Below are 24,745 nucleotides of genomic sequence, written 5' to 3'. Positions count from 1 at the left end.
TGGTCGCAGCACACTGGACCAGCTCTACGTGCTCCATCGGGTGCTCGAGGGTTCATGGGAGTTCGCCCAACCAGTCCACATGTGTTTTGTGGATCTGGAGAAGGCGTTCGACCGTGTCCCTCGGGGCACCCTGTGGGGAGTGCTCCGGGAGTACAGGGTCCGGGTTCCTTTGCTAAGGGCTATCCGGTCCCTGTACGACCGCAGCAGGAGCTTGGTTCGCATTGCCGGTAGGTAAAGTCAAACCTGTTTCTAGTGCAGTTGGCCTCCGCCAGGGCTGCCCTTTGTCACCGGTTCTGTTCATTATTTTTATGGACAGAATTTCTAGGTGCAGCCAGGGTGTAGAGGGGGTCTGGTTTGGGAACCACAGAATCTCGTCTCTGCTGTTTGCGGACGATGTGGTTCTGTTGGCTTCGTCAAATCAGGACCTTCAGCATGACTGGGGTGGTTTGCAGCCGAGTGTGAGGCGTCCGGGATGAAAATCAGCACCTCCAAATCCGAGGCCATGGTTCTCGTCCTGGAAAAAGGTGCTTTGCCCTCTTCAGGTCGGTGAGTGTCCTTGCCTCAAGTGGAGGAGTTTAAGTATCTCGGGGTATTGTTCACGAGTGAGGGACGGATGGAGTGTGAGATCAATAGACGGATCGGTGCAAGCGTCTGCAGTGATGCGGTCGCTGTATCAGACCGTCGTGGTGAAGAGAGAGCTGAGTAGGGGGGCAAAGCTCTCCATTTACCGATCGATCTACGTTCCGATCCTCACCTATGGTCATGAGATTGGCTCATGACCGAAAGAACGAGATCGCGGGTACAAGTGGCCGAGATGAGTTTCCTCCTCCGCAGGGTGGCTGGGCGCTCCCTTAAAGATAGGGTGAGGAGCTCGGTCACTCGGGAGGAGCTCGAGTCGAGCCGCTTGCTCCTCCATGTCGAAAGGAGTCAGTTGAGGTGGCTCGGGCATCTTTTCCCCCGGATGCCCCCTGGACGCCTCGCTGGAGAGGTGTTCCGGGCACGTCCAATTGGGAGAGGCCCGGTGAAGACCCAGGACACGCTGGAAGGATTACATCTCTCGGACTGGCTTGGGACTGCCTTGGGTTCCCCCGGAGGAGCTGGGGGAGGTGTGTGTGGATCGGGAGGTCTGGGCGCTTTGCTTGAGCTGCTGCCCCCGCGAACCGACTCCGGATAAAGCGGAAGAAAATGGATGGATGGATGGATGGATGAATGTTTCATTACATGTCAGTACCAGATGGAGGTTTGAAATAGGAAGACTGTCACACAAAAATCAGGGAGGGAGATGGATGGCGGTAAAGAGATGCTGGATAAAGGACAGCTGGTGAAAAGTGGTGAGAGGCAGTCAGAGCTGGACAGAGGAAGGGAGACCAGGAGACATCCCACTAAACATCAGACATCTTATGGATGTTCTATGGAACCCTACATACGCAACATAGACATGATCTGCATGTCAATAAGATGTCTAATGTCTAGTGGGATGGTGGTGAAAAGAGGAAGCACAGAAAGTGTAAGGGGATAGAGTGGCAAAAAGGAATTTGGAATAGTCACAGAGGTGAAGCAGACAGCATTACAAGCAGATGTGGTGAAAGGTAAAGAGAGCCGTGACAAAGACTAACAAAACAGTATGGTGAGCTTTATGTGACCTTTGAAAAGGACTTGTACCAATTTGTTAGGCAGAGGGACCAAACTGGAAAGGATTTGCAGGACGTTAGGATGATAAGGATGCAGATGGAAATGTGCTGACAAGTGAGGAGAGTTTGTTGAGAAGGTGGAGGAAGTACTATGAATGTACTATAAATGAAAGCGAGAAAAGGCTGCACAATGTGGACAAAGTGAATCAGGAAGTGCAATGGATTAGTAAGAATGAAGCAAAGACAGCTAGAAAGGGGGATGAAGAGTGGAAAGGCAGTTGGTCCAGATGACATACCCATTGGAGACATGGAAATGTTTATGAAAGATGGCAGTGGGGTGTTTTAACCAGATTGTTTAATTAAGTCTTGGAAAGTGAGAGGGTGAGAGGGTGCCTGAGGAGTGGAGAAGAAGTGCCTTGATTCTGATTTTTTAAGAACAAAGGTGATCAATCAATCAATTTTTTTTTATATAGCGCCAAATCACAACAAACAGTTGCCCCAAGGCGCTTTATATTGTAAGGCAAGGCCATACAATAATTATGTAAAACCCCAACGGTCAAACGACCCCCTGTGAGCAAGCACTTGGCTACAGTGGGAAGGAAAAACTCCCTTTTAACAGGAAGAAACCTCCAGCAGAACCAGGCTCAGGGAGGGGCAGTCTTCTGCTGGGACTGGTTGGGGCTGAGGGAGAGAACCAGGAAAAAGACATGCTGTGGAGGGGAGCAGAGATCGATCACTAATGATTAAATGCAGAGTGGTGCATACAGAGCAAAAAGAGAAAGAAATGGGAACCCCCCAGCAGTCTAAGTCTATAGCAGCATAACTAAGGGATGGTTCAGGGTCACCTGATCCAGCCCTAACTATAAGCTTTAGCAAAAAGGAAAGTTTTAAGCCTAATCTTAAAAGTAGAGAGGGTGTCTGTCTCCCTGATCCGAATTGGGAGCTGGTTCCACAGGAGAGGAGCCTGAAAGCTGAAGGCTCTGCCTCCCATTCTACTCTTACAAACCCTAGGAACTACAAGTAAGCCTGCAGTCTGAGAGCGAAGCGCTCTATTGGGGTGATATGTGATGTGCAGAGCTGCAATAACTACAGAGGCATACAGTTGATCAGCCATAGCATGAAGTCATGAGAAAAAAATAGTGGAAGCTAGGCTTAGAAAAGAGGTGAAAACGAGTTGAAGAAATGCATGTTTTCATGCATAGAAAGGGCACTACAGAAGGAGTTGCATTGTGTGTTTGTGGATTTAGAGAATGTGTTGTGTGGGCCGCTGAAGAGGAGGTACTGCTCGCCCACCACCACCAGAGGGCGCCCTGTGTGGAGTGCGGGCTCCAGGCACCAGAGGGCGCTGCCGCCTCACAGGAGCAGCCGGGGTGACAGCTGTCACTTCTCAGCCTACGACAGCTGTCACCAATCATCTGATCAGCAGTGGTATATCAGCAAGACGACATCTCCACCTCTTTGCCGAGATATCGCTCTACCTAGGAGGTACAGTACTCAGCCGACTGTGTTGTCTTTTGACATTAACACTTTGTTACTTTTGTGCGTTAAATAGCAGACATTCTTCCGACGAGAGGTGGAGGTGGTTTTCCCGCCATACGGGTTGCTGGGTGCAAACGCACCCACATTTAACTGTTTTTGTTCCTCGCCAGCAGTACCAGATCCGACACGCGGAGGCAGTGGCCACCTGGGAGTTCGGGACTTGGCGGCTCCAGTATTCCCGGGGTTTGGTGGCGGAGGAAATCGTGTGGTTCCGGTTCTGCTTTGGACAGACGTCTCTTATCTTCGAGCCTGCCCACGTGACACATTTGTGAATTGACTTCTTTGTCTATTGTTGTAATCTGTTGTGTTTGTTGTGCTTATTCACACCAGTAAAGTGTTGTTATTTGACTTCCTCCATTGTCCGTTCATTTGCGCCCCCTGTTGTGGGTCCGTGTTCCTACACTTTCCCAACAGGATATCTCGGCCAGCGTCATGGACTCCGAGGGGCGTCACCCGGCTGTTGAACGACCAATGGGAGAGCAGGGAGCACAGGCGTCTGCAGGAGACGTGATTGGTGAGCTGCAGCACATTCTCACCGCCTTTACGGCTCGGTTGGATCAAATGACTGAGCAAAACATCCTCCTGAAACCGCAGGGTGGAGGCTCTCTCTCCGCACAGATGGCGGCGAGCGCTCAGGGCGCTGCTGCAGCTCGTCCTCCTGCTGACCCTGTGCTGGATATAAACGTTCCAGTGGTGGTTCAACAACCCCTCCCACCATCCCCTGAAGCATACATAAGCCCTCCTGAGCCATACGGAGGTTGTGTGAGACTGTGCGCGGATTTTCTTATGCAGTGTTCGCTCGTCTTCGCACAACGTCCCGTCATGTACGCGTCAGATGCTAGTAAATAGCTTATGTGATTGCTCTGCTTCGGGGTAAAGCACGCGCCTGGGCTACGGCGCTCTGGGAACAGAACTCACGGTTGTTATCAGCATACACTGGGGTTGTGGGGGAGTTCAGAACAGTGTTTGATCACCCTAACAGAGGAGAGACCGCTTCAACCGTGCTGCTGTCAATGAGACAGGGACGCGAGAGCGCAGCCGCTTATGCAGTCAACTTCCGCATCGCGGCTGCGAGGTCCGGCTGGAATAATGTTGCGCTCCGCGCCGCCTTCATAAACGGACTGTCGTTGGTTCTGAAGGAGCAGCTGTAGCTAAGGAGGAACCGCGGGATTTAGATGGGCTTATCGATCTCGTTTATACGGTTAGACAATCGGTTGGAGGAATGCCGTCGGGAGCGAGGCGAAGGACGTGACCGGATACGCGCCGCCCCTCTCCCTTCCGGGTTCGAAAGGGGCCGCCCTCCCCACGCTCCACAGCCGCAGCGCTTTGTGGGGCAACAGCTCCCCCTGCTGACGTTGTTAGGGAAACACACAGGGCCAAAATGGGGAGGCTGATCCGTGGAGAGTGTTTTCTCTGCAGCTCAACTGAGCACACACAGAGAACTGCCCCAAATGGCCAAAACGACAACACTCGCCCTTAGAGACTGGGCTAAGGGGGGGTCAAAACATTCAAGTGAGACACACACAAATTGCCACACGACTCCCAGTCACAATCCTGAGCGGGGATTTAACCCTTCAAGGCCCGAGCACTGGTGGACACGGGGTCAGAAGGGAATCTGCTAGACAGCAGATGGGCAAGGGAGGTAGGGCTCCCTCTGGTGGCGCTTCCTTCGCCGTTGCAGGTGCGGGCACTAGATGGCACCCTCCTCCCTTTACTCACACACAAGACACAACCAGTAACTCTGGTGGTTGTCTGGAAACCACCGGGAGGAGATTGAGTTTTTTGTAACTCCTTCTACCTCCCGCGTGATTTTGGGCATCCCATGAATGTTGAAGCACAATCCCGGATTGATTGGCCGTCTGGGGTGGTGGTTCAGTGGAGCAAACCTGCCATCGGGGGTGTTTAGGATCCTCAGTTCCTCCCGGTTCACAGGCTAAGGAGGAGGTCAAAGTCCCTCCCAATCTGACGGCAGTGCCGGTTGAGTACCACGATCTTGCTGACGTCTTCAGTAAGGATCTGGCACTCACCCTTCCCCTGCACCGTCCGTACAATTGTGCCATTGATTTGGTTCCAGGCGCTGAGTTCCCGTCCAGCAGGCTGTACAACCTCTCACGACCTGAGCGCGAATCAATGGAGACCTACATCCGGGACTCATTAGCTGCCGGGCTGATCCGGAACTCCACCTCCCCGATGGGGGCAGGTTTCTTTTTTGTGGGCAAGAAAGATGGCGGACTTCGTCCATGTATTGATTACAGGGGCTGAATGAGATTACGGTTCACAACCGATACCGTTGCCATTGTTAGATTCCGTGTTCACCCCCCTGCATGGAGCCAAAATCTTTACTAAGCTGGATCTTAGAAATGCGTATCACCTGGTTCGGATCCGGAAGGGAGACGAATGGAAGACGGCATTTAACACCCCATTAGGTCACTTTGAGTACCTGGTCATGCCGTTTGGCCTCACCAACGCCCCCGCGACGTTCCAAGCCTTGGTTAACGACGTCTTGCGGGACTTCCTGCACCGATTCGTCTTCATATATCTGGACGATATTCTCATCTTTTCTCCGGATCCTGAGACCCATGTCCAGCATGTACGTCAGGTCCTGCAGCGGTTGTTAGAGAACCGACTGTTTGTGAAGGGCGAGAAGTGCGAGTTTCACCGCACGTCTTTGTCCTTCCTGGGGTTTATCATCTCCTCTAACTCCGTCACCCCTGATCCGGCCAAGGTTGCGGCGGTGAGAGATTGGCCCCAACCAACAAGCCGTAGGAAGCTGCAACAGTTCCTCGGCTTCGCTAATTTCTATAGGAGGTTCATTAAGGGCTACAGTCAGGTAGTTAGCCCCTTGACAGCCCTGACCTCTCCAAAAGTCCCCTTCACCTGGTCGGATCGGTGCGAAGCTGCGTTCAAGGAGTTGAAACGACGGTTCTCTACTGCGCCAGTTTTGGTGCAGCCCGACCCTAGCCGCCAGTTCATGGTTGAAGTGGACGCCTCTGACTCAGGGATAGGAGCCGTGCTGTCCCAGAGTGGAGAGACCGATAAGGTACTTCACCCGTGTGCCTACTTTTCACGCAGGTTGACCCCGGCTGAACGGAACTATGACGTCGGCAATCGAGAACTCCTTGCGGTGAAAGAGGCTCTTGAAGAGTGGAGACATCTGTTGGAGGGAACGTCCGTGCCATTCATGGTTTTCACTGACCACCGGAACCTGGAGTATATCAGGACCGCCAAGCGGCTGAACCCCAGGCAAGCCCGCTGGTCACTGTTCTTCGGCCGTTTGACTTCCGGATCACCTACCGCCCCGGGACCAAAAACCAGAGATCGGATGCCTTGTCCCGGGTGCATGAAGACGAAGTCAAAACGGAGTTGTCGGATCCACCGGAACCTATCATCCCGGAGTCCGCTATCGTGGCCACCCTCACCTGGGACGTAGAGAAAACCGTCCGGGAGGCCCTGGCACGGAGCCCGGATCCCGGAACTGGGCCGAAGAACAAACTTTACGTCCCACCAGAGGCCAGGGCTGCAGTCCTGGACTTCTGTCACGGCTCCAAGTTCTCCTGTCATCGTGGCCCTCCCGAAGCTCCCGACTGCCCAGGAGACAGCGGACCTCCTGGTCCACCACGTCGTCCGGCTGCATGGGATTCCAACAGACATCGTCTCCGACCGCGGTCCCCAGTTCTCCTCGCTAGTCTGGAGGAGCTTCTGCCGGGAACTGGGGGCCACGGTGAGTCTCTCGTCCGGGTATCATCCTCAGACCAACGGGCAAGCAGAACGGGTCAATCAGGAGGTAGAACAGGCCCTGCGCTGCGTGACGGCCGCGCACCCGGCGGCCTGGAGTACCCATTTGGCCTGGATTGAGTATGCCCATAACAGCCAGGTGTCTTCAGCCACCGGCCTCTCCCCTTTTGAGGTGTGTCTGGGGTATCAGCCCCCGTTGTTTCCGGTGGTTGAGGGAGAGGTCGGTGTGTCCTTGGTCCAGGCCCACCTGCGGAAGTGCCGTCGGGTGTGGCGCGCCGCCCGTTCTGCTTTGCTAAAGGCCCGGACGAGGGCAAAAGCCCATGCAGACCGTCGGCGGACCCCGGCCCCTGCGTATCGGCCTGGGCAGGAGGTGTGGTTGTCCACAAAGGACATTCCCCTGAAAGTGGACTCCCCTAAACTACAGGACCGTTACATCGGTCCCTTCAGAATCCTTAAGGTCATCAGTCCAGCCGCAGTGAGGCTTCAGCTTCCGGCCTCACTGCGGATCCATCCTGTTTTCCATGTGTCCCGGATAAAGTCGCATCACACCTCACCCCTCTGTGCTCCGGGTCCGGCGCCGCCTCCTGCCCGGATCATCGATGGCGAGCCGGCTTGGACTGTGCGCCGGCTCTTGGATGTCCGTAGGATGGGCCGGGGCTTCCAGTATTTGGTGGACTGGGAGGGGTACGGACCCGAAGAACGCTCCTGGGTGAAGAGGAGCTTCATCCTGGACCCGGCCCTCCTGGCCGATTTCTACCGCCGCCACCCGGACAAGCCTGGTCGGGCGCCAGGAGGCGCCCGTTGAGGGGGGGGGGTCCTGTTGTGTGGGCCGCTGAAGAGGAGGTACTGCTGGCCCACCACCACCAGAGGGTGCCCTGTCTGGAGTGCGGGCTCCAGGCACCAGAGGGCGCTGCCGCCTCACAGGAGCAGCCGGGGTGACAGCTGTCACTTCTCGCCTACGACAGCTGTCACCAATCATCTGATCAGCAGTGGTATATCAGCAAGACGACATCTCCACCTCTTTGCCGAGATATCGCTCTACCTAGGAGGTACAGTACTCAGCCGACTGTGTTGTCTTTTTGACATTAACACTTTGTTACTTTTGTGCGTTAAATAGCAGACATTCTTCCGACGAGAGGTGGAGGTGGTTTTCCCGCCATACGGGTTGCTGGGTGCAAACGCACCCACATTTAACTGTTTTTGTTCCTCGCCAGCAGTACCAGATCCGACACGCGGAGGCAGTGGCCACCTGGGAGTTCAGGACTTGGCGGCTCCAGTATTCCCGGGGTTCGGTGGCGGACGAAATCGTGTGGTTCCGGTTCTGCTTTGGACAGACGTCTCTTATCTTCGAGCCTGCCCACGTGACACATTTTGTGAATTGACTTCTTTGTCTATTGTTGTAATCTGTTGTGTTTGTTGTGCTTATTCACAACAGTAAAGTGTTGTTATTTGACTTCCTCCATTGTCCGTTCATTTGCGCCCCCTGTTGTGGGTCCGTGTTCCTACACTTTCCCAACAGAATGCTTATGACAGGATACAGAGATATATTTTGGGATTTTATGAGAAAGTTTAGAGTGGCAGGGAATCACAGTTTGTGAAGGTGGTACATGATATTCAAGTGGCAGTGGTAAGATGTGCAGTATCATGTTCAGGTTCAGGTGACTTTATTTGTACCCATAGCGAGATTTGTCTTGCAGCACAACAACAAAGGGTATCCGTGTTAGTCAGACAAAACATTGACAACAATAACACTGACAAAGAAAATGTATATGCAAAACAAAAAGTGACAGACACACACGGGTACTCACAAGCTTACTAAAAGACTAAAAACAGGAATCAAGAGAAACCACTAAAAGACCGCCAGCATAAAATCAGTGTGCAAAAAACAAATAAATAGTTCCATAAATAAATAAAAATAAATATGAATGATGTAAGTATGAACGATGGCCTATTTTGAGGTGGATCTGGGGTTTATAAGGTAAAGGCTTTTTTCTCAGGCTTTTCTTGTTTGCAGTGGAGATGGACAAGTTGACAGAGCAGATCAGACAGGAGTCTCCATGGACTATGATGTTTGCAGACAACACTGTGATCTGTAGTGAAAGAATTTTTCAATTTCAATTTATTTTTCTTTTATATAGTGCCAAATCACAACAGAGTTGCCTCAAGGCACTTCACACAAGTAAGGTCTAACCTTACTAACCCCAGAGCAGCAGTGGTAGAAGGGAGAAGGGAAAGAAGGAAGTAGGTTGAGGGAGCCTTGAGAGGTGGAGATATACTCTGGAGCGAAGCGGAATGAAAGCACTGTGGAATAGTAAAGTTGCAAATAGAGGTAGCGAAGGGTGATTTAAATACTTGGATCAAATGTTCAAGTAATAGAGAGAGGTGGTAGAGGTGTGAAAAAGAGAGTGTAGCAGGGTGCAGTGAGTAGAAAAATATAGCCAGAGTAAATTGTGATGGAAGGTTATCTGCAAGACTGAAAGGGAAAGTTTACAAGAAGATAGAACAGCTGTTGTTTGGCTTACAGGCAGAGCTGAAGATGATACAGTTCTTTTGAAGAGTAACAAGGGGTGGACAAAATCAGAGGAGTTTGGTTTCTCATTCACCCGGGTTAATGATTCGAATCTTCATACTGAAATACGAATAAGTTCAGGTCTCCATTAACCTGGATCCCGAGTACTCTGGCTACCTGCTGTTAAGTACAAAAGGCGACTTAGCTGACTCACAGAAGACAGTGGACTCACATGATTTGGTTCACTGGCTTCACTCCAGTCAGTGAATCTATGTAATAAGTTAAATATTATGAGCGAAGCGCCGCACTGCGGCACGAAGCTCACTCATGGTATGGGGTGTGCTAAACAGGAAGTGCCAATTTTCAAATCCACAGTAAAACAGGAAATGTTCAAATGTCAAACACTTCCTGGATTGACAGGCGAGATACCATGGAATCTCACGGGAACTCAGTGGCAAGCTCACACTCAAACAGGAAGTGCCGAATTCTCACTCACAGTGAAACAGGAAATGTTAAAATGTCAAACACTTCCTGGCATGGGTGGAGCTAGAGTGGAGGCTGGGGTTTCACTGGACTTTACTCAAATCTGATGGACACAGATGATTGACATGTCACGGCACCACACGTCTGGTTGAAAGAGCAGCATTTTCAAATCAGTGAGTCACATTGACTGCTAGGTTCCTCCTGTCCAGTAGTTTGTGCTGTGTACCACAAAAAGTTCTAATCCACCTCAGAAGAAGAAAAATGTTTGCATCAGATTTGAACTGAACACGTCGTTTGAACTATGGACTTCTAATCACACCAAACTTATATTGGTGAGTAAAGGACCGTATTTTATGACAGAAATGAGGTCCAGGTTGTTAAAAACAGCATTTCTCCTTTAATTCGGGTTGCCTTATGTACACATTTTTAAACTAAGACAGCAGCTTGTTCATTTTGTCTTATTAGTGCAGCAAATAATATTCAGTCACAGATTGTCCAAACTGTACCGTTTTTAGAATCTTTATGATCAGTCTAATAATGTGGTGTAGTTTCTATATGATTGGAGCATCTTTTAATTTAGACCAGGGGTGACAAATTGTTCCAGAAAGGGCCAAGAGGGTGCAGGTTTTCTTTGCAGCCACTGACTCCACCCGGTGATTAATATCACTTTGAGCAGATGGAATCAGTTAATGAGTGAAATCACCTGGTGGAGTCAGTGGCTGCAAAGAAAAAACGGCACCCTCTTGGCCCTTTCTGGAACAAGTTGCCCACCCCTGATTTTGAGCCCCGTGTAAGTCTTCAACAGCCGCCACAGGAAAAACACCTCCATTGGAAGCCTTAAGGACAAGTTGGAACATGTCCAGCTGTTAAACAATTTCTCAGATACTCACTGAAAGCCATCAAAGCCGCCTGGTTTTTACAAATGGTTATCAACACGGAGGTGTTTTTCCTGTGCCGCAGCACTGCGCTGGCTGCGTCCCGATGCGCGGACCCGTCCGCACGTCTTTCATTAATAAAATCTCCTTTAACAGTAGAATGTCTGGATAAACTGCTGATCCCGACCTCTTCTGAAAGTTCTCTGTTCTGTCACGACGTCCTGGGTCAACAGAGGCTTAAATTTGGAAGCTTTCAGCTCGAAACAGGCAGACAGCGGCGGCTCAGGGCGCGTCGCGATGTCCCGCTCCATGGGCAGTCCTTAAAGCAACAGCAACAGTCCATAATCTCTCATCAGCCATTAAAATTTTCACAGAAAACCAGCTGAATTTCTCGAATGGTGTCCACTTCGATGTGCCTCACAGTCTTTGAAAAAAATTTTGATCAAGCAAGCGTCAGTCTCTCAGGAAGTTCTCAGACAAAGATTCCGATGGGAGGGGTGGACCACTCCTCACTCAAAGCCAGCCCACAGGCGAATGACGTAACCGACAGGGGTGAAAAAACTCATGCATGCGCACGAGGGTTCAAGGTTGTCTGATGTAATCGCACGTGATTCAAATCCATATAGTTTTTGAAAAAAATAAAAAGGTACATTAGTTTTATCACAGACCTCGTATATAAAAAGTAAGATGCTGCTTCTCAGTGTTTCTCAGTTGCCCTCAAAAGTATTGGAACACTTGGTATTTCACACATTTTAATTTGTTTATTCTATTTCAAATACATTTTTTTCTAAAACTGTCTTCCTTAACTCAAACTGAAAGCAAATCTCTACAGCTTGATATAAATTAATTAAAAATATAAAATCAAGCTTCCTGATGAAGTGGTGTGGAGGAGGATTTTCTTAAAAAGAAGACCTGAAAGTTCAGCTACAATTTGACAGAAACTACATTTCAGATGAAAGCCTAGATTTGATGTTTTGGTGAAAGAAACGTTTGTACGAGATGTCTATCTCGGCTTTCAGTGCTTAACAGTCCAGTAAGTATCAGTGAAATTGTGGAGAGCTGGACATGTCCAAACTTGTCCCATGACATGCCGAAACGGAGGTGTTCTTTTGTCTCGCTTCCAAAGCGAATCGGTCTTTACGCGTGAAGCCTCTGCATGGCTTTCCATGACAAAATCTCTTGTTAAAAGTGAAATCTGCCGGAAAATGGCTGATGTCCAGCTCTTGTGATAACCACAGAAAGAGCACACGACGGTCTCATATCCACAGAGCCATCCGTTTAGAAATGGTCCGGTGGCTTGTGCCGCGTCATCGCAGCTCGGAGCGTGGCGCGCTGAGCGTCCTTAAAGGGGTCCTTAAAGCTGTACTAACAGACCTTATTCTCTGTGAAGCCCGTAAAATTTTCACCGAAAGCCAGATAAATTTTTCGAATGGTTTCCAGGTGCAGTCTCTAACAGCTTCTGAAAAAATTCTGATGGAAAAAACCCAAATCATTCCGCCATTTCCAGACAATGAAAATCCGACAACGGGGCGGGACCACTCCTTCCATAAGGCGTGCTCACAGGCGAATGATGTCACCGACAGGCGTGGAAAAACTCACGCATGCGCACGAGGGTTCAAGCATGTCTGACGTGAAAACATATGAATCAAATCCATATAGTTTAAAAAAAATAAAAAGGTACGATACTTTATGGACAGACCTCGTATTTCTTCATAGTAAGTCCCTTCGGCTGCTCCCTTGTTTTCACTCAGGGTCGCCACAGCAAATCCCAGGTGGATCTGCATGTTGAATTGGCACAGGTTTTACGCCGGATGCCCTTCCTGACGCAACTCCACATTACATGGAGAAATGTGGCAGGGGTGGGATTTGAACCTGGAACCTTCTGCACTGAAACCAAGCACATTAACCACTTGACCACCACCCCTGTGTTTGTATTTCTTCATAATTGATGTAAATACGAGGTCTATTAGATAATAAACTGACCCTTTTATTTTTTTTTTAACTATATGGATTTGAATGACGTGCGATTACACCAATCATGCTTGAACCCTCGTGCGCATGCGTGAGTTTTTTCACGCGTGTCGGTGACATCATTTCCCTGTGGGCAGGCCTTGAGTGAGATGTGGTCCTGCCCTCTCGGCTGAATTCCTTTGTTTCACACGCTGCTCGAGACGGCGCGCGTTGCTTTATCAAAATTTTTTCTGGACCTGTGAGGAATATCCGAGTGGATACTATTCGAGAAATTACGCTGGTTTTCGGTGAAAAGTTTAACGGCTGATGAGAGATTATGGGGTGTTTCTGTCGCTGTAAGGACTTCCCATGGAGCGGGACGTCGTGCAGCGCTTCCAGGCGCCGTCGTCGGCCTGTTTCGACCTGAAAACATCCTAATTTAAGGCTTAATTCACCCAGGACGTCGTGAGAGAACAGAGAAGATTCAGAAGAGGCCGGCATGAGGACTTTATGCGGACATTCTACTGTTTAAGGACATTTTTTAATGAAAGACGTGCGCGCAAATTCGCCGAGTCGTTTCCGTGACGACTCGGCAAATCTGTGTGCGCCGCGACAGGAAAAACACCTCCGTGTTGAAAACCATTTGTAAAATTCAGGCGGCTTTTGATGGCTTTCAACAAGTGAGTAACTGAGAAATTGTTTAACAGCTTGGGCATGTTCCAACTTGCCCGTTAAGGTTTCCAACGGAGATGTTTTTCCTGTCGCGACCCCCCGCGGTCGGGTCCGGCCCGACATGCGACTCTGCCCGCACGTTCTTTCATTACAAATGTCCTTTAACAATGGAATGTCCAAATAAACTCCTCATGCCGACTTCTTCTGAAAGTTCTCTGTTCTCTGATGACTTACTGGGTCAACAGAGCCTGAAATGTGTAAGTTTTCAACTTGAAACGGCGAGACGCTGCCGCCTCAAAGCGCAGATCGCCATCAGGCACCGTGGGCCATCCTTAAAGCGACACTACCAGACCAAAATCTCTCATCAGCCGTTAAAATTTTTTACCGAAAACCAGCTGAATTATCGAATGGTGTCCACTCAGTTGTGCCTTACAGTTTTGAAAAAATTTTGATCAAACAAAGCAGCAGTCTCTGAGCCATTCCTAAACAATGAAAAAACAACGAGAGGGTGGGTGACTCCTCACTCAAAGACTGCCCACAGGCGAATGACATAACCGACAGGCGTGGAAAAACTCACGCATGCCCACGAGGGTTCAAGCATGTCTGATGTAATCACACGTGATTCAAATCCATATGGTTTTTAAAAAAAATAATAAGGTCGGATACTTTTCTAATAGACCTCGTAAAGTCCAAGACATATTGTTCATGTTTCCATCCCCTGACTTGTCTAAAGAAAACTGGCAATAAAACTGATTATTTACAGGTTTTATCAAGTTTTAGAGATTTGCTTTCAGTTTGAGTTTGAGGAAGATAATTTTATAAATTTTAATACTTTTTTTTTTTTGGTATTTCTAGTATTTAAAATGGCATAAACAAATTAAAATGTGTGAAATTCCAAGTGTTCCAATACTTTTGGAGGGCACTGTATCTTTACCTTATGATGAGTGCAAAATGACTGTGGTATTATTACTGTTTTGTTTAAGAATGTTTAATTTTCACTGTTGCTGCACTTTGTGTCAAATCATAGTCATATCATATATCATATTGATATTAAAATTCAGTAAGGTATACCTTCTATTATCAGGCTTGGGGAGTAACGGAATACATGTAACGGCGTTACCTAATTAGGATACAAATTCCACTACAGTTACAGAAAAAAGACGTATTCAGATTACAGGTATATTTAGTAAAAATGGGGATTACAATTTTAATGCATTTCATGATATTATCCAGGGTTCTAGCTAGTGCAAACTTGTGTTACGGCCCGCAATGCTTATAAAAGCATGTGCAGAAGAACTGGCCCTTGCTTGGTGTCCTGTCTTCCAGCAGTCCGTAGACCTTCATACTGTACCAACCCTCTGGAAAAGATCCATTATTGTTCCAATCGCCAAAAAATCGTGCTCACTTGGAAATAATGACTATAGGCCAATAGCTTTAACATCTGTTGTAAGCAAGTGCTTTGAAAAGATTATGCTATTTTTCCTTAAGACGGTTGTTAACCCTGTACTTGATCCATTCCAATTTGCTTATAGGCAGAGTAGAGGCACTGACGATGCCATTAACAGCTTAACCCACTTTTCACTTAAGCACTTGGAAGATCCTACTGCTTATGCACAGATTTTATTGGTTGATTTCAGCTCAGCCTTTAATACATTACAGCCATACCTGTTGTCCAAGTTAAAGGAAATGAATGTTAACCCACTTTTAATCAGATGGTATCATTCCTTTTTAACTAATAGATTACAACAAGTTAGAGTTAATCAAGCTCTTTCGGTACTCAAATCATCAAATACAGGTGTACCACAAGGCTGTGTCAGTTCTCCTGTTCTCTTCACTCTTTATACTAATAACTGTACAAATAACTACTGCAATAACTTTGTTTTTAAATTTTCTGATGATACAGCTATTTTGAGCCTACTGCACAAAGATTCAAGTCCAACAAAGTACTTCCTTGAAGTGAAACACTTTGTGCAGTGGTGTGATGACAACCACTTGGTTTTAAATGTCAATAAAACCAAGGAAATGATTCTGGATCCACGGACTGTTGGGGACCATACTCCTGTGGTCATACATGGTATTCCCATTGACCAGGTCAACTCATACAAGTACTTGGGGCTGCACATAGACAATACCTTCAGCTGGACTGCACATGTGGACAGTTTGTGCTCCCGATTCCATCAAAGACTTTATTTCCTTCGTAGACTTCGTTTGTATGGAGTCAATCAGAAAATTATGTTGTTGTTTTACCAGGCAGTGTTAGAGAGCCTAGTTAGGTATGGCATGACTGCCTGGTACGGCAATCTTTCTGTACAGTTTAAAACGAAACTTAACAGACAAATTGATGATGCAATGAAGATAATCGGAAAGAAACAATATCAGTCCCTCAGTTCACTCTATGAAGCGTCTGTTTTGAAAGCAGCTCAGAGGATACTGATGGATTCAGTTCATGTTCTTCACGCAGAGTACACTCTCCTTCCTTCTGGGAGAAGGTACAGAGTTCCTCGGAGTAGACTGAATAGATTTAAAAATTCATTCGTCCCCATGTCTATTAAATTGTTAAACAATAATGTTTAAAATTGGAATTATGCAATATTTATGGTGTTTCTCCTGACTCCTGTCATGTTAATTTGTTATGGATGTGGTTGTGTTTTTATCTGTATTGTTTGTTTCTCTTTTCTTGTAAGGCACCTAGCATGAGTCCAAGACAAATTTCCCTGAGGGGACAATAAAGTGTATCGTATCGTATCGTATCGTTATGCTATAATTTCGGACCGTTACGCCTATTTTCAATACAGCGTCTGTAATCAAGCAATGCTTCGATTCAATTGCTCGTGGCTCTTTGATTCGCTGCTCTTCAGAAGCGGTAATTGCGCTTCTTCACCCCTCTGAAAGCCATTAAAATATCACGAGTCACTTTTGTGTGGATTAAAGTCACTAACTGGGACTCTGGTCTTGTTGCAGTCGAGAATAGTCCTCCGTTTTGTCACAGCTTCAAACGCTGCGCGGCTCTCTGAATTAATAACGCTCGGAATTAATAACTTCAAAACGAATCGCCGCTTTAAATAAAATGACACCTCATACAAACACTGCAATACAGACAATAAACTACAATCGACTAAAACGTTTTTTCCTCCAAAAATGACACGTCTTGCATTCTTTGTGTAGCGGGATGAAAGTCCCGGGTCCCAATTGAAAAAAGACGTTCCCGCTAGCTTGGCTAACGGGGAGTTCCCCTTTGGCTGACCTGGTAGAGGAACGGTCTTTTGCGCGAGCCGCGTGGGTTCGATCCCCACCGTGGTCCCGGCCATAAAGGTCCTGCTGCTTCAATCATAAACTTGACCTGCAGCACATCTGCAAGAGCTCAGCTCATAGGTATGGAAAGATATTAATGTCAATAATAATGTCTGAACGGAAATGCTTTTGACAAAAACTAACAGATTTAATTTCTGTTTATGTCCAGAGATCAAGGATCCACCATGTAGAGTTTATTATGTCCAGAGTTTAAGGATCCAGAAACCAATTTCATATTTATTTACTTTAAGACTCAATAAAATGTTGTTCAGTTTCAATTTAATCAGCTTATAAAGTGCCAAATTACAACAAAAGCCATCTTAAGGTGCCTCACATAGAACAGTTCAACATAAAAAATTAAAATAAATAAATAAATAAAAAATTCAAATACCTAATTAAAAACAGAAGTAAAAGAATAAAACATAAAATAAAAACTACTCATAAGAAAGAGAATAAAAATAGGTTTTAAGTTTTGACTTAAAAATGTCCACGGACTCCGACTGCCTCACTGAGGTCCATGTACTGGCTAACCCAGAATGAGATTGCCCACTCAACAAACTTCCCAGCCTTATGGACATGATGAAGGGACTTGGGCTGTCGTACCTGGCTCTTCCCCTTTGGGTACCCCTAGAATGGCCAATTTTTACCTTGAATTTTCAAAAGCTTCCCCCCCTTCCGCACCATCCCCCCCACCCCCTCCCCTTGTCGCTTCGCTCCCTCGACATTACCACTACGCTAAAATTTTATCCTAGCTAGAACCCTGATATCTGTATGTAATATTTTTTTTTCTTTGAAACGAAAAAGTGGACAGCATGACGTCTCCTAACCGGTCAAAATATTGATGAAGTTCCTGGATGTTAATGCATTTTCAATGGAGATTCGTGACTGAACACACTCAGAAAAATGCTCGCAAAATACGTGTAAAAAATGCCATTTTGACCTGGATATCGAGCCAGCAAAATTAAATTACATTAAATTATGTCAGGAAAGTATTAAACTTACTCAGACACACACACATTCCCAAATATTAGTGTTGAAAGTTACACGGATCTGCGCTGTTCAAGCTGCTGAGCTGAGGCGTCCTGCTGCAGTAGCTGCTGTTTAACGCAGCTCCTAAAACCATTACAATACATTTATATATATATTATATTTTTACACAATTATCCTTTATTGACCGAGTTTCATTCATCAAGTCAGTGGTGTGGGTGTGTCTGTGAGCGGCACAGCGCGGGTCATTATAATCTCATTATTTTAAGGTGCAAATAAAAAAAAAATCCGTCTTGTCGAACAATTTCAATCACTAACAACAAGTATATTTAACAAGACGTTGGTCTAGCAGTGGAAAATATCAACTAGACATAAGTGAAGAGTTAATGGTCCATGTCATCGGGCGACACGGCAGGAAACATACAGCTGTTTATCATCTAAATATCACGGACAAAGTGACAAGAAGAACCAAAACCACTTACTTTTGGAAGGAAATATTGTCTCCCTTGCTTCTCCATTTGTGGCTTTGCCAACATGCGCAGCTTTCCAGCATATTCTACCTGTTTGTTGAACTTCTATGCACGCAAATCACTAACTTACCCGGAATTAAAATGGCGATCACGCCTCCTTACTGACAGTATTTACTTAATGGTTTTCATTATGCTTTTGTTCTTATTTTAAAGTTCAGTAAGTGGACTGATATGTTAAACATGGTGCAAATGTTATGTGAAAGGTCTAAAGCAAGATAATTTTATATTTACTGAACAAGTAGCAGAATTTTTTGTTTGTTTGTTTTGTATATTGTTCTGCAAGCCACTTTTAATTACAAATTCATCCGCCCACCGCCTGAGTTTTCATTATCCTTCATTTGTTTGGCATTTTTTGTTGAAAATTTAGCAGGTGAACACTGGGTGTGTTTAAAACAATATTGTGGGCGCTCTTAATTCATAATGTGAAGTAAAACAGAGCATGCCATGTAAAAGAAACAGTTGTATTTTTGCTTAATAAACTGTACTATGTGGTCAGGACTATTTCTATTTAGTTTCTTTTGTCTGTATTAGCATATTTGATATTGGAGTAATCCAGAAGTAATTGAAAGTAATCAAATTACATTACTTTAATATTATGGTACTTGGATTACGTTACTGATTACATTTTTCAACAGGTAACTAGTAACTATCGGAATACATTTTTAAAGTAACCCTCCCAACCCTGTCTATTATACATTCCAAATCTAAAGTGGAACTCTACTAGTGTTTACTAAGGTACACCGAAATATCTTTAAAAAGAAAAAGAGAGAGTAGAGCCACTTAGGTGCCTGGTTTTGAGAACCAGGGATGGTAGGTTGAAAAGCTTTTTTTATCCCATGGGAACTCTCCCTACCCACCTAAGCAGCTCAAGAATATGGACAGCATGTATAAGTGACATTTACGTGACAATTTGTAAACAATATTGAGATATGATAATTTGGCCATATTGTACAGCCCTACTGTCAACTCACTGAAAACTTTGAATATTAATTTATATCTACAATAAAAAAATGCTTAAAGTGGAAGGGGGTTAAGAGGGCTGTAATTGGGGGGTCAGCTGAAAAGCAAAAATGAAAAATGCTTAAAAAGGTGGGGAGTATAGGGGGCAGAGCCCCCCAGAAGCTGAAAGCTTTTAGTCATGCTCATGCTCCCAAGAACAATTTCACTGAAAAAGTCTGAAGGACCTAAAGGACATGGTTAGATAGCGAGGAGCTTTTACAGGTATGTGAGAGGCAAAGAAAGAGAAATGCTTAAAAAGGCAGGGGGTGTGGGGGGGCACAGTGCCCCCCAGCATCTGAAAGGTTTTTACCATGCTAATGCTCCCTTGAAGCATTTACTCAAAATAAAGTCTGAAGGACCTAAATGACATGGTGAGATGCTGATGAGCTTCGCTCATTCATGTCCTCGAGATATGCATATTAAAATAAACAAGTGGTTCAACACACTGGTGTTCGTTAGGTGGGTGATGTATATTATCCACGTGATGATGATGATGAAGTTGATTATTACCAATATTATTGTAGTGGTACAGACTAGTGAGGCAGCATATTTTATTGTAAGTAAAACAACAAGCTATAGTTATATTGCAATGATAATTGTTAGACAACAAACAAAAATGCTTACAGGCTCCTGTAGTACAGTACCACTTAAGGAGTATCATAGCCCTTCCCCCATGTTAACTTATTGACTGTTTATTCTGGTGCCACCAACATACGAGGTCTGTCCGTAAAGTATAGGTCCTTTTTATTTTTTTCAAAAACTATATGGATTTCATTCATATGTTTTTACGTCAGACATGCTTGAACCCTCGTGCGCATGCGTGAGTTTTTCCACGCCTGTCGGTGACGTCATTCGCCTGTGAGCACTCCTTGTGGGAGGAGTCGTCCAGCCCCTCGTCGGAATTCCTTTGTCTGAGAAGTTGCTGAGAGACTGGCGCTTTGTTTGATCAAAATTTTTTCTAAACCTGTGAGACACATCGAAGTGGACATGGTTCGAAAAATTAAGCTGGTCTTCAGTGAAAATTTTAACAGCTGATGAGAGATTTTGAGGTGATTCTGTCGCTTTAAGGACTTCCCACGGTGCGAGACGTCGCACAGCGCTCTCAGGCGCCGTCATCAGCCTGTTTCAAGCTTAAAACCTCCACATTTCAGGCTCTGTTGATCCAGGACGTCGTGAGAGAACAGAGAAGTTTCAGAAGAAGTCGGTTTCAGCATTTTATCCGGATATTCCACTGTTAAAGGAGATTTTTTTAATGAAAGACGTGCGGGCGGATTGCAGCGTCGGCTCGCAGCCGCCGCGACACTCCGCCACAGGAAAAACACCTCTGTTGGAAGCCTTGAGGACAAGTTGGAACATCTCCAGCTGATAAACAATTTCTCATATACTCACTCCACTGAAAGCCATCAAAAGCCAACTGGATTTTACAAATGGTTATCAACGGAGGTGTTTTTCCTGTGCCGCCGCGCCGCGTCGGCTGCGTCCCCGTCCGCACGTCTTTCATTAAAAAAATCTCCTTTAACAGTGGAATATCCGGATAAAATGCTGAAACCGAATGAAATCCATATAGTTTTTGAAAAAAATAAAAAGGACCTATACTTTACGGACAGCCCTCGTATAGGTGGTAGTAGCATAGGTGGTACACATCATTTATGCACAAATGATGTGTAGGTTGTGCACATTTTTGTATGCATTTTTGCATAAATAATAATATGCATAAATAAATAATTATTTCCTTATTCGAATACTTGTAAAGTTATACTACTTCTTGTGGTGAGCTTGTTAAAGCTTTTTTCTGTTTTGTTAAGATTGTATCCACCAGTGACTGTGATGTCTAAGTTAAGAAACATGTGACACCATAAATGAATGGTTTTACATTTGGTTGTCCAATTCTTGAATAAGCATTGTCAAATAAAACCTTAAAAATGAAGACAAGCAGTCACAGCTATGTAATCTATGGTACCTTTACACGAAAAGATTAAAGACAAGTGAACTGATTTATCATACGAGGAGTGTATTCCAAATTATGTAAGGTTCCTTCAGCTGATGTAGTTTACATGATAAATATAATTAGAAAAGTAAAATTTAATGACCTGAAAAGTGTGATTATTAGACTGTAGTTGGTGGCCAGGTCGTTCATGGACTGATCAGGAGCTTTGTTAGACAGTTGTATGTTTTGCTTCTAGATGGCACTGGGAACCAGCATCTGTGTTGTAAATGTCAGATTTTATAAAATTACAAGAAAAAGAAAATTACAAGAAAGAAAAGCTGGCTGTTTTGCTCTGAGCAAAGCAAAGTAAATCCTAATTAGGAACTGGGAGTCCGCTTGGGAACATCAGGAACAGTGACCATGTTTCTCCATGTACAGAACACATAATACAAGACTAAAAACTCCTTGAAGCATCTATGAATCAAAACTGGTGCAAGATTGGCACAGGATCCACATTTTAAAATGACTTCTTTATTTTGCCTCTTCTTATGCACAGAGTCGAATTGCTGTGAAGGGGACATTCTAATCCTGCTGGACTCTTCAGGAAGTGTGGCAGACTACGAGTTTGCACATCTGCTGGGTTTCCTCATCGAGCTGCTCCACCCTTTCTCTTTGGGCCGCGGTTCCTTGCGAGTCGCGCTCCTGCAGGTGAGCACCAGTCCTCACTTTGAGTTTGGCCTGGATGTCCACAACAATTGGGCAGATTTGCGGGACGCTGTGAGGAACACCAGGCACCTCAAAGGAGACACCAACACTGTGGCAGCACTCAGCATGGCCCATCAGCTGCTGACAGAAGAGGATGTTGGTGTGCCAAGGATACTGCTATGGTTGGCTGACACTGTGCAGCCTGGAGATGTGGAGGGTCCGATGTTTGAGCTAAAGGCGCTGGGGGTTTCTGTGTTAGCAGTTTATGTGGGACACACCAACTACCAGCTGCTAAAGCGTGTGGTGACACCACCCATCACATCCCACCTCCACTTTGTGGCCATAGATGACATCAACATCATCAAAGAAAACCTGACGAACGCCATCACTGGTGTGTAAGGCACACACTTTAAAGTGATCATCTTGCTTAAAATCAGTTTGTAATCTTTTAAATTTTCCCCAAAATGGCAAAAAAATTCTTATTTTTGCAAATTTAATAAAAATAAAAACTAAAATCAATACTCAATACTCCCCACCCCCCGCCTCTGCCCTGCCGCTCTCCCTGAACTCACGGCTGTGTGGGACACTGCCCCCCCCCCCCACTCACATTGCCTCAATTTGGATGACTGTCTTAAAGCTTAGCGTACATAAACAATCAAATGTATGTGTATGGTTGTTTTAATTCTGATATGTGCCATTATTACATTCAACTTGTAATAATTGTGGATTAATTGTATTTTTGTCTGAGGTGATTGAGTGTGAAGAAATTTCATTGCATTTGTAATGACAATAAATCTAACTATCCATCCATCATCCATACTTTGTTGATGCACCTCTGGCAGCAATTACCACCTCAAGTCTTCTTGAATATGATGCCATAAACTTGGTGCACCTATCTTTGGGCAGTTTTGTCCATTCATCTTTGCAGCACCTCTCAAGCTTCATCAGGTTGGATGGGGAGCGTTGGTGCACAGCCATTTTTAGATCTCTCCAGAGATGTTTAGATTCAGCTCTGAGCTATGGCTGGGTCACTCAAGGACATTCACAGAGTCACTGCTTTGATATCTTGGCTGTGTGCCTGGGGTCATTGTCCTTCTGAAAGATGAACCGTCACCCCAATCTCAGGTCAAGTGCTCTGGAGACGATTTTCATCCAGGATGCCTCTGTACATTGCTGCATTCATCTTTCCCTCAATTCTAGGGTGATCATATTTTGACTTCCGAAAAACCAGGACACTCCACCCGGCAATGAGTTACTCAAAGTTTAATTAAAGATGGCTTATAATTTCAATACATTTAAAGTGTGCTTCCTCTGTTTTGATAGAAAATTGTTATATTACAAAATACAGTGAGGAAAATAAGTATTTGAACACCCTGCGATTTTGCAAGTTCTCCCACTTAGAAATCATGGAGGGGTCTGAAATTTTCATCTTAGGTGCATGTCCACTGTGAGAGACATAACCTAAAAAAAAACTCCGGAAATCACAATGTATGATTTTTTTAATAATTTATTTGTATGTTACTGCTGCAAATAAGTATTTGAACACCTGTGAAAATCAATGTTAATATTTGGCACAGTAGCCTTTGTTTGCAATTACAGAGGTCAAACGTTTCCTGTAGTTTTTCACCAGGTTTTCACACACTGCAGCAGGGATTTTGGTCCACTCCTCCATACAGATCTTCTCTAGATCTTTCAGGTTTGGAGTTTCAGCTCACTCCAAAGATTTTCTATTGAGTTCAGGTCTGGAGACTGGCCAGACCACTCCAGGACCTTGAAATGCTTCTTACGGAGCCCCTCCTTAGTTGCCCTGGCTGTGTGTTTGGGGTCATTGTCATGCTGAAAGACCCAGCCATGACCCATCTTCAATGCTCTTACTGAGGGAAGGAGGTTGTTTGCCAAAATCTCGCAATACATGACCCCATCCATCCTCCCTTCAATACAGTGCAGTCATCCTGTCCCCTTTGCAGAAGAGCACCCCCAGAGTATGATGTTTCCACCCCCATGCTTCACAGTTGGGATGGTTTTCTTGGGGTTGTTCTCATCCTCTAAACATGGTAAGTGGAGTTGATTCCAAAAAGCTCTATTCTGGTCTCATCTGACCACATGACCTTCAGCCATGCCTCCTCTGGATCATCCAGTTGGTCACTGGTGAACTTCAAACGGGCCTGGACATGTGCTGGCTTGAGCAGGGGGACCTTGCTGCCCTGCAGGATTTTAAACCATGACAGCATCATGTGTTACTAATGTAATCTTTGTGACTGTGGTCCCAGCTCTCTTCAGGTCATTGACCAGGTCCTCCTGTGTAGTTCTGAGCTTTCTCAGAATCATCCTTACCCCACAAAGTGAGATCTTGCATGGAATTCCAGACCGAGGGAGATTGACAGTCATCTTGTGTTTCTTCCACTTTCTAATAAATAATCATAACAGTTATTGTCTTCTACCAAGCTGCTTGCCTGGAGTCCATCCCAGCCATGTGCGGGTCTACAGTTTTGTCCCTGGTGTCGGTAGACAGCTCTTTGGTCTTGGCTATGGTCGACAGGTTGGAGTGTGATTGATTGAGTGTGTGAACAGGTGTCTTTTATACAGGTAACAAGTTTAAGGTAAAGAGTGCAGAATAAGAGAGCTTCTTAAAGAAAAATTAACAGGTCTGTGTGAGCCAGAATTCTTGCTGATTGGCAGGTGTTCAAATACTTATTTGCAGCAGTAACATACAAATAAATAATTTAAAAAATCATACATTGTGATTTCCGGATTTTTTTTTTTTTTTTTAGATTATATCTCACAGTGGACATGCACCTAACTCAAACTGAAAGTAAATCTCTACAACTTGATATAAATTAATTAAAAATATAAAAGCCAAAAATGATGGGTTGCATAAGTAATCAGCCCCTTTGGTATAATACCTGGAAATA

The 24,745-nt window shown here is 45.5% G+C and overlaps 1 protein-coding gene across 1 annotated transcript in view; it reads left to right on the top strand.

Moving 5' to 3' along the window:
- The window catches only part of LOC117506886 (von Willebrand factor A domain-containing protein 1-like), a 100,255-nt gene that overhangs the window by 7,445 nt on the left and 68,065 nt on the right, over nt 1–24,745 (top strand). The window contains exon 2 of the mRNA XM_034166552.1: nt 21,685–22,224. Within this exon, the coding sequence (XP_034022443.1) occupies nt 21,685–22,224 (540 nt within the window). The remainder of the gene's footprint in view (nt 1–21,684; nt 22,225–24,745) is intronic.

Source organism: Thalassophryne amazonica, chromosome 3 (genome assembly GCF_902500255.1).
Source record: "Thalassophryne amazonica chromosome 3, fThaAma1.1, whole genome shotgun sequence".
Lineage (NCBI taxonomy): Eukaryota > Metazoa > Chordata > Actinopteri > Batrachoidiformes > Batrachoididae > Thalassophryne > Thalassophryne amazonica.
The sequence above is the reverse complement of the archived record's forward strand: the minus strand, read 5'-3'. Positions and strand labels throughout refer to the sequence as shown.